The following is an 11,040-nucleotide window of genomic DNA, read 5'->3' as shown; positions in this document are numbered from 1 at the left end:
TTCTTCTGTTTATAAAATTACAGAGGGCTTATTATAAATATTCGTATACACAAATCATTTCCCTCATGAATTTAAATACTACTGTTTAAAATTAGTTCATCAGTCTATATATCTGCATAAGCAATTTTATGTGTAATAAATGAGCCACATTGAATCAAATCAAACATATTATAAAAGAATTCTTGCTTGCTTGCTTGCTTGCTTGCTTGCTTGCTTGCTTGCTTGCTTTGCCTAGAAAACAAAGAAAGCCCTAGTTGTCCTACAATTGGTCAGAGGAAAACAATCACACTGTACAGGTATGTTGTATTTCTTTATTCTGATAAATAGAGAAAAAACTTATAAACTACACAGCATATGAAATATGATTCTGTAAATAACAACTGCCAACAGTTAAAAGATCTTTAATATTTGAAAAAACTATGTACATATTGTCTTATCAAAGAAAGGCCAAAATTTGTCAACTGAAAGCATTAATGAAATATTTTGGTTGGTCCCTAATCCCAATTTCACATTTTTTACCATCTAGATTATACACTGATTTAAAATCAAACATATGAAGGTAAACTCTAATATCTTCATAGGTCAACAAAGAAAATTTATCCTTCACACTTATTTCTAGAAAGCAGTAGGGCTTATTTCCTAGATTGTTTACAATGAAGCTAGAATATCTGCGATAACTGTAGAGTTTCAAAAAGGATCCCTAGGGCTACTTCTACGTTCTCCTTACCAATTGAGCACTCTCCATAATTTCCAGACGGGTCATGGGGGAGAATGATAGAAATGAGCGTGGGAAGAAAGACAATGAAATTAGAAATGGGTGAGACACATGGTGGTAGAATGCTAAGAGCAGGGATCAGGACAATCAACCAGGTGTCTAGGAAGGGTCAAGTCACCAGTGTCATCTGCTGACCAATGTTAGGAAGAAATAAACTCAAAGGAAACACCACATTTTTCCAATTAAACTCAAATCTATTGACTTGTGGTGGTTCTTTGATGTTGTGGGGACTGCTATAATAGAAACCAATTGGATTTTCAAGGGCAAGAAACTTTGCCACTGAATAAGATGATGTCATCCTTCCTGATAACAAATAGGAATGGGTGGTCAGCTCTAAACAGCGTGGACTGAGGGAGTTGCTTTTCTACAATATTACTTCCTGTGGCAGCAGTAGCCTCGGTGCCCTCCTCAGTGACCTCTATGTAAGATTTGTGCATCATTCTTGATATATACAGACGACTCCCTGAAGCAATCCCAGAGAGATCTGCTTTGGATTCATCAAAGATATCTTTCAGCCCTAGGGCTCTCAAATATTGTTTCATTTCATAATTCTTCTCTATCTTGAACTGAGGAAAAAATACCTCAACATACTTAGAGGTCATTTGCCTTGGATTGGTCCATTCCATTAGATTCTGAAAGGTCAGTTTGTTTTCAATCTGTAAAAATAATTCAGAGATAATTTAGAATCATATGGTTAAGTGATAGGTGAAACAATAGCTACAGAGATACATAGTTTTCTATAATTATCGCTTCCTGGATATTTGTGTTCAAGTACATGAATGTGTCTTGGGAAGTCTTGAAACAACATGAATAAAATGAATAGCTCAAGTACTTTTAAACAAATCCCATGTTTAATTTGCTCTACTATGAGAAGGCATGTCTTATTTGCACCTTAGGGCAATTCCGCTCTCTGCTCACCCATGAGCAGATACAGCCAACGTGGAGCAATAGACAGGTGAAGGAACCTGGGAATTTGAGACCGTTAGAGGGAGAAAGGAGCCCAGTGGTCATTTAAATCAATATTTCCTAGCCATCTCCTCATCATGAAAGACAGATAAAATAATGTTTGCACAGCTTACTGGAGTAAACCAAAGGAACCCCATGTGGCCTGAGGCAAGGAGGCCAGAGCTCCAGCCTCGAAGGTTTGGGTGACCAATATCTCCCAGTACAGTTACCCATACTGTCTGGGAAGCTTGAATTCAAATCAATTTCTTGTTCTCAACAGATGGGGCAACTGAAGTGCAGGAGGATGTAGCTGGATATGCCTGAATGCAAAGCAAGCAACCTTAGTTACACAGCTAGAAGAGTCCTTATCTCTCTCTCCAACAGCATCGCTGCCCGCAAACAATTCACAAAGCCAATTCACCAGCTCTTGAATACTGAGAATTGATCATAAATTCTCAATTTAGAATAAGAAGATTTTTCATAAACATTGTTTAGAAATCTTACATAAGGACATTTCTTCCTAAATTCAGGCTCAACTTCAATCCTAAACAACTTTTTACTGATATTAAATTTAACTTGTATTCTTATCAAGGACCTAAATTTATACAATCAAATTTAGTCTAATTTGAATTTTTTGTTTTAGTTATCCAGTTTTGCGGTTAATCTGTAATATATTTTTACCCTGTTGGAATTTTTTTTTTCATTTAGTGCACTGAGATCCAACTTCCTCATCGTTATCTGGTTATGAAAGATTATGCAGGTATTTAAGATTGTATAGTATGTAGGTTTATAATAATCAGATTCAAACATTATTAGGTAAATCTATTACTGAAAAGGAAAATTCAGACAGTAAGTGCAAGAACAAAACTATATTGTTAGCTTGCTTTATCTGGGCTACTTTTTCTGTTGCAGATTATTTCAAGTTAAACTAATTGCTGTATGCTAAAATCTGACTGTTATGAAGATTATCAAGTGAATTATAGGTTTAATATGAGGACCAATATTTTATATGGTCATACTTTAGATTTAATAGTACCAATTTTATGACATTTCTCTTGCTTCTCATGTCAAAATAATTAAGATGAAAACGTAATGAAAGAAAGTTGTTGCTAAAATTCCGTAATCTTTGTCTATGCAGAAAGTGTCATTCCAAAGCTTTAAAGTCATGTTTTTAAATCATACTAATGCCCCTTGGATGGTAGGCATGTCTGTTTCTTTATATTCATTCCCCTGTCCTGTTATTCCACAGCAAATATTCATTATTTTCCAAGTCAAAACAAAACAAATACTTTTATGTGTATGTAACTTTTCAGTGTAGCTGACATACATATATGTGTGTGCACATACATACACACAAATATGCATATCTATACATATGCATCTATCAGAAAAATTGACTAAATTCTGTCAGCCTCCCTTCCCTATCTCACATGCTTGCTATAAACATCAAACAAGATAATATAAATGAAGCTCAGAGCACATGGCCTGGGATGTAGTAGGTGCTCAATAAATGGCACCTATTATTCCTTTTTAATGAGAGAATAGAGAAGGGAGATGAGTCCAGGCCTCTGAGATTGCAGATCAAACTCAAAGAGCCAAGTTCAGGAGGAGGAAAAGCAGAAAAAGGGCTGAAAAAAGATCAGGCTCTGAGATTCAGTGGTGGTGTCTGGCTTGCATGGCCCCCACCGTCTCCCTATTGCACTGCGTTGGTCCATTTCTCCTGCCACATCAGTCACAGGGCAGTCCCTAAACTGTGCTTTTCACTTGAGACACAGCAGCATGGAGTGATGAAACTGCCTTTGCAAAATTATAACAGTAGGAAATCTGACATAGTTGACTCGATCTTGCTGCTAACCTCCAAGCTGTTGTTGGTCATTATTTGGCATAGGCTAAGATAACTTTGGAAGAAATTTAGTTTATAGTTTGAATGTAAAGCAAAGATCATAGTAGCCCTTCCCAAAACTAAACCACCTTTGTAAAACTAATGAAAGACCACATGATTATGATTATGAGAGAGGCCTGAATTCCACCACGATGTAGGGATAGTAAACATTAACCAATCATTGTTATGGAGGCCATAAAATTTGTAACCCCCTCAATGACTCTTGTGGATACTATCACTATTGTAGAACCGAAGACGGGCCTTTTGAGATGTCTTTTCAGACTTTTACATTTCTGACACTAACTCCACTTGGACTCATGACTCATGACTAAACCGGTCCTCTGGCCCCCACAGAGTCCAGAGGTGGACTCAGTGCACGAGGACAGTTTTACACACGCTTGTGACTGCATCCCCACCCAATCAACAGTGCTCATTCCCTAGATCGCTGCCCACCAAACTATCCTTGAAAACTCCTGACCTCCAAACCTTCAGGGAGATTGATTTGAGTAGTAGTGACCTCATCTCCCATGTGGCATGGTCAGCCTTGCATCAATTAAACTCTCTTTACTACAATGCTGTGCCCTCAGTGAATTGATTTTGTCTGTGCAGCAGGCAGGGAGACCCTCTTGTCCAATTACAGTGAGACCATACATTTTAATTCTAAAAGGTTCAGGACTCTATCATATCATACCTGCCTAAAGATGCTCAGTCTAGCAAAATTTCAATGACACATAGAAGACTGTATTCATGGTCAAACACCAAAAAGGCCTAAACTCATGTCTTTTTAATTCCATAGCTGACATTTGAGAGGGTTCCAATTTGATCACTACTCAACTAAAATTATGCTAAACTGAGTTAAGTCAATCTCAGCAACTATAATGGTGTCTGGTTCATACTAGGTACTCGTTAAATATTTGTCAAATAAATTAATAAGCAGGTAAGTCTCTAGTATCTCAATACCCTGAAATCTTACAGTTTATCAATGAAAACTGAATCCACAGTATCCTAAAAGTCTTATTTCCCAATAGTGAAAATGACAGTCGTAACTTACTTCAGAGAGGTCATTCTCAGGCAGCAGAACGTACATGTTTATGCCACCATTGTATCTGAGCTCAAGAATCTTCATTGACGGGTCCTCAATAACAGACAAATTGAACTTCCGTTCCTGATGCATCATGGCCACTGCCTTCCCAGAGCACTGAAAGTCAAGTCACAAAAAATTATTTATAGTCCCACCTCATTTTACTTTATTAACCAAATACATATAACAATATTGTACTTGGTCAATAAATTTTTGCTCAGTTGACCGTGCAGATTTTTTCCTGACATGTTACCAATAGTGGTTGCATTGGTGCAAATCTTAGTGGTAAAGCCACGACTTCAAATTTGATTCCTTGAGTTTAAAATTTCCTAACTATGTGACCTTGGGTGAGTTACTGTTCCTCTCTGTTCCTCCATTTCCTCATCTATAGAATGGGAATGACTATAATCCCTGCTGTACAGGATTGTTGTGAGGATTATGTGAATTAATATAGCTAGCACTTGGAACATTGTACTTAGTATTTTAACTGAAAAGTCTCTATAATAAGTAATGAAAATTTACTAAATAACATTAAAATGAAAAATGAATGCTATAGGTTTTTTTTTTTCTTCTCAGAAGTAAAATACAGACTAGTACTAACAAAATTACATGATTTAAGACCAGGCGCTGTGGCTCATGCCTGTAATCCCAGCACTTTGGGAGGTCCAGGCAAGAGGACTACTTGAGCCCAGGAGCTCAAGACCAGGCTGAGCAACATGGCGAGACTGCATCTCTACTAAAAATAAAATAAAATAAAAAACAGCTGGGTGTGGTGGAACATGCCTGTACTCCCAGCTACTTGGGAGGCTGAGGTGGGAGGACCACCTGAGCCCAAGAGGTCAAGGCTAGAGTGAGCAGTGAGTTCACCACTACACTCCAGCCTGGGCAAGCTTGAGACCCTGTCTCAAAAAAAAAAAAAAATACACTATTTAAGCATGAGGTCTCAGAAAAATAAAGATTCCTGCAAGGTATTTGATAATGTCCCTCAAATTCACTAGGGCAAAAAATAAGTAGTTCTTATCTTGAGAATATCATTTATAGATTTAGAGATACCACTGAGGTGCAATAAATTTTCTCCTAGTAATATTACGATCTGCAAACTTGTCAACATTTCTGTAATATCCCCTTTTAGGAAAAAACATCCTACATGGGGAGGACAGATAATTCTCTGTCCTTGAACCAAAGGTCCTTCTCTCTCTGGAAAGGTTGCCTTTTTTGACTTAGAGTCCAATCCTCAGAAAGAACACACATGAAATCTACCTACTTAGTGAGACAGGTCCGCAGAATTGAGCCTGATACACATGGGGACTGGGATGTGATAGACAGGATGTCTCACTGGGGCAGGGAAAGAATCACACATCTGGGTTATGCTGGAGAGATTATGTCACCAATTTTTAATATGATAGAACTAACATTGATATCAGAGATCTAGATTCCACAGCATATTACATTACAAGCTGTCTGTTATAGCTACATTACATAGGGTGTGTGGACTAGCAGGAAGAGTGTTTAAAACAATATTATGATATAGTAATGCTTTTTAAAATAAAAAGAAATTAGGAGAAAAAGAATAACACAGGAAACAGGAATGCAGCTTCTGTGAAGCAAGGCAGGGGCCCCAATACAACATTCGTGACTGCAAGAGCTTTCTTGTTTCTGCTGTACTAAGATTACTGTGTACAAATTGATTTTAAAACCCAAGAATATATGTTTTATAAAGGTTGGTAATAAGATGTTTTAGATCAAAAACAGAACTAAATGAAGAAATACATATGGCTTGTACTTGGAAATGCATAACTTTACTAAATATAACTTTTCCCCTTGCAAAAGAAAACACATTCCCTGCTGTGACTCAGGAAAATCATTGATGGTAAATGATTTTAAGTATAGACCCCATGGTTAAAATAATGAAAAACGAAAAACACACTTTTGTCATATTTTTTCTTATAGGTCTCCAATTATAATATCTTAAGATACATTCATACCACTTCTTTCAATTTTGAATGTATTTTAAAGAATACCAATTTACAAGACACCTTTGGTGGTGTTTCATAGCCTGCATGACAGGGAAAATAGAAAGTTTGCTTTATAAAGCAACTGACCATACGACACTGGTAATGCAAAAGAAGAAATGGGTTAAAAACGGTGAACCTAGAGTTTACTATGTAACTATAACAGTCCTGCAAAGGAATACGATTGCGGAAAAGTTCTAAATTAAATAGGAGATTGACAACATACCTTGGGAGATTTGAAATGGCAATTTATGGTTTCGCTCTTGGTGAAGGCTGATTGCCACTTGCCTTTGAAGTACACAGCATTCACCAGCACCATTACAGCAGATGAGCTTATGCCACCTTCACCAATCACGTTCTTGATTTTGCCTTTTGAAAAAAAAATTGAGGGAAAAACGTTTATTTTAATATAATTTTTTAAATGATTTAAAAGACCATTAATTGGTATGAAGTTTTTTTCTTAACACATAATAACACCAATAAGAATATTAAGATAACCTATGAGCAATTAATGTGTCCAGCACTTTCTAAGCCCTTTAAATGCAATCTTTGGTTTAATCCTTACATAATCCCTGTGAGGTAGGCACTATTATTGTTTCCATTTCCTGTTGAGGAAGCTAAGGCACAAAGAGATTAAGACACACAAGAAAGTGATAGCAATAGGATTCCAACCCAGGAAGACAACCCCAGGGTCCCTGCTCATAGGTACCAAAGTGCCTTTACTGCATTGACTAGGCCACCTTTTGCTACTACAGTACTTCAATCCATTGAAAGGTAATGCCCTCCTTCATTCCACATAAATGAAATTTTTGCTGGATGCTATGCACTATTCTGCATATTTGAATTACAAATGTGAAAGACATAGCCTGTGCCATCATTGAGCTCCCAGTCCAGCACAGAAGAGTCAACATCCAAAGAGCAGTTGTAACCCACCAGTAACATAGAGGTCTGATCTCAGTGCACTGTGGGAGCACAGATTAAAGTCACCCAACTTTTTCTGTGGCTATCTGCTTTAGCTGAAGAACAGTGGGGAGCAGGAAGAGCTTCCATAAAGCAGAGACTATTTATTCAAAGGCACAGAAACCTGAAAGAGCAAGGTGTATTTGTCGGGGAGAATAAGGTTGGCAAGATTGGAAGCAAGGGCCTGATAATGAAGAGGCTTGAATGTCTGGTAAGAACTGTGGATTATTTTGAAGATGATGGAAAATAATTGCTCAGGATTCATTGAAAGACAAGAAAGGTCATGGTCATGATGGATCTGATTTGCCTTTCAAAAAGATGGCTCTGGTATTGTGTAGAGGATGTGGGCTTCAAGACCTGGGTAGGGTTGTTTAGAATATTGGCAACATTTTAAAGTGCTTCCTCAAATAAATATTGAGTAGATATGCTTATGAAAAATTAGAGTAATTATGCATAGATTTGCATGAGAAAGGAAGAGAAATAAATAACTAAATAGAAAAAGTTCTTAGCAATCTGATACCCTTATGTTAAATATTAAATAGAATCCCACCTAGATTTTCGAAGAGTAATAATTACATAGTTTCTCTTGATTTATAAGTGCTATATATGAAACACGTGATGGCTAAACATCAAAGTAACCCACTATGAATATAATGAGGAATGAATGAATAAAAAGAAAATTTATACACTGCATTCTTAGTCCCAGGACTAAGTGTATGCTGCTGAAAGTTTGCATTTAAAAGTGCAAGATATATTATATCATATTTCTGAGGCACAGCTAGGCTCAGTAAATACAGGTACAATATTTAGAGTACAAATCAAGGCCAACCCTTAGGTAATGAAACAACTACTAGCTTTGGAATTGGTTGATGAACAAAACAAGGATTAATAAATTTCTTTATTTGCTTTGCACTAAACCAGAACATTAGCTGGAATTCGGTTTTTAGTTGTGACAGAGACTTACCAATAAAGAGCTGTACTTGTTCTGGAAGGTACTACCTTTGTTACATAAATTATTTTGGTAAATAATTAAAATGAGAGATATAATATACATCCTTGGAAAAAGCAATATCATGAAAATACATTTCTTTGACAGTAGAATGTTATAACTTTAATAAGATTCAGTCCATAAAGCAATTATAAAGTATGAAAATCAGCCCTATCTTTAAAAAATAGGTTGATTATTAAATGAAATGTTATGCTGTGGTCACTGAAAATAATAATGCGGTCATTGAAAGTAATAACAAGAAAATAATAACTCTTAGTTTTTGTTCACTAACTAGGGTGATATATTGAAGTTAATTTATCAAATTAACTCAGCTTGTTATTCATATATGAAGTGGGCACAATAATATGTTTGTCCTGCAGGGTTTTGCCAATTAAATGAGATAATGTAAAAGACTGAACTTCTGAAAAGTACAAGGCATTCAAATTATTAAGATTATTCAAAACCACATTGCAGACAAATACTAAAGCAATTTTAAGTAGCAGCAATCATTACTTTGAACTAGGAGGAGCTGTTCCTTGTATGTACAAAAGACACCCAGCTTTTGTTCCCAGTATTCACATATAACTGACAAATCTTGTAGAAAAATAGGGTATTTCAATACTCACCATGTGTTTCATTTTCAACCCACTTATTAATATTACGTCTAGTGTCTTCTAAATGATTCGTAAAGTCAACTCGCTCCACTTTGGCATTGTATAATTTTTCGGCACACTCAATGTAGTCCTATAAAGAAGAATATAGTTCTTGTATTTACAAATCATCACCAACTAAGTATATAAGAAATGTATTTTTGAACTTTTAATTTCCACTGCTTTATTCAAAAATGAGTATGTAAATATAGGGACATATGGAAATGGGACTGGAAGGGGATCTGGTGTATTTGAAGTTGAATTTGTACAGCAAATACTCTGTTTAAACTTAAGTTTATCTGAAATGGATTTGAGGAGGCTAATAGAGAATGGATAAAGCACACTCTTTTACCACTGCGTTCTCATATTAAATAACTCAATAGCCTCCTAACCAGTCTCCCTTGCCTGTGTCATCCCTTCCTGCTGCAAATTTTTCAAGGCTACATTATTGCACTCAAGACAAAGCCCAAGCTCTTGAACCTTGCCTAAAAGGCTCTGCTGATCCCCACCCTACTTACATCATAGCCACTTTCTCCTTACTCTGCTCTCCCACGATACCACATTCCTGACAGTTGCTCAAAAATGCCATGTGTCCTCTCTCACTAGAGGTGTTTGAACAACATTCCTTCGGCCTGAAATGGCCCATATAGCTCATGATTATGTCTTACCCATTTTCTAGTTCCAAGTATGGCTGTCTCTCCTGGACAGATATCTTCTCTAGGTTCCACCCACATTTTCTTTTCTTTTCTTTTCTTTTAATTCTTTTTTTGAGACGATGTTTCACTCTTGTCCCCTTGCAGGCTGGAGTGCAATGGCGCGATGTCAGCTCACTGCAACATCTGCCTCCTGGGTTCAAGTGATTCTCCTGCCTCAGCTTCCCGAGTAGCTGGGATTACAGGTTCCTGCCACCACGCCAGGCTAATTTTTGTATTTTTAGTAGAGATGGGGTTTCACCATGTTGGTCAGGCTTGTCTTGAACTCCTGACCTCAGGTGATCCTCCCGCCTCAGCCTCCCAAAGTGCTAGGATTACAGGCATGAGCCACCGTGCCTGCTCCCACCTACATTTTCTAACAGTCTGTTTATCTTGATTTCTTTTCTTAACAGCTGTTATCATAATGCATCCTTTTTACCTTTGAGATTGTCTGAGTCCTTCACAAAACAGCAAATTATGTGAAGTCAAGACTATATATGCCTTGCTTATTATTTTATTCCCAGTACCTAGCACATTGCCTTGGACATTATAGTTGCCTAAGAAATACTTGCTGTTCTTAATACAAAAAAAGTCATAATGATCTAATTTATCAACACATTAGTAATTCAATGAATATACACAAATATATTTTTGTGGAAAGATGTTCAGAATTAGAAGAGAAAGATGTATTACAAACCATGTATTGTTAGTGGATTTCCTGTTAAAGTTTATAGGATTTTCATCCTAATAATGAAGATTCACTAGTTGTCCTTTGTCTACCTGCAGGATAAGACTAGCTCTCTAATGCAAGCTTTGTGTGTGATTTCCTTGGATACAGCTCTTTTCATCTACTGATTAATTCATTCTTCCATCCACACATCCATTCATCCATCCACTTTGACACAAAGAGTATTTTTTGTTTGTTTGTTTGTTTATTTGCTTTTTGTTTTTTGAGACAGAGTCTCGCTCTTTCGCCCAGGCCGGAGTGCAGTGGCGCTATCTTGGCTCACTGCAAGCTCCGCCTCCTGGATTCATGCCATTATCCTGCCTCAGCC

The 11,040-nt window shown here is 36.8% G+C and overlaps 1 protein-coding gene across 4 annotated transcripts in view; it reads right to left on the bottom strand.

Moving 5' to 3' along the window:
- Positions 1-297: 297 nt before the first annotated feature.
- Positions 298-11,040, bottom strand: part of SERPINB7 (serpin family B member 7) — a 29,892-nt gene continuing 19,149 nt past the window's right edge. For all 4 annotated transcript variants that reach the window (XM_055368752.2, XM_004059513.4, XM_004059514.3 and 1 more), the window contains 4 exons: positions 9,270-9,387; positions 6,922-7,064; positions 4,654-4,800; positions 298-1,431 (listed from right to left, as the gene is read on the bottom strand). In XM_055368752.2, coding sequence (XP_055224727.1) covers positions 1,033-1,431; positions 4,654-4,800; positions 6,922-7,064; positions 9,270-9,387 — 807 coding nt within the window. In that variant the 3' untranslated portion in view covers positions 298-1,032. The remainder of the gene's footprint in view (positions 1,432-4,653; positions 4,801-6,921; positions 7,065-9,269; positions 9,388-11,040) is intronic.

The sequence above is a fragment of the Gorilla gorilla genome, chromosome 17 (genome assembly GCF_029281585.2).
Source record: "Gorilla gorilla gorilla isolate KB3781 chromosome 17, NHGRI_mGorGor1-v2.1_pri, whole genome shotgun sequence".
NCBI classification, from domain to species: Eukaryota; Metazoa; Chordata; class Mammalia; order Primates; family Hominidae; genus Gorilla; species Gorilla gorilla.
The sequence above is the reverse complement of the archived record's forward strand: the minus strand, read 5'-3'. Positions and strand labels throughout refer to the sequence as shown.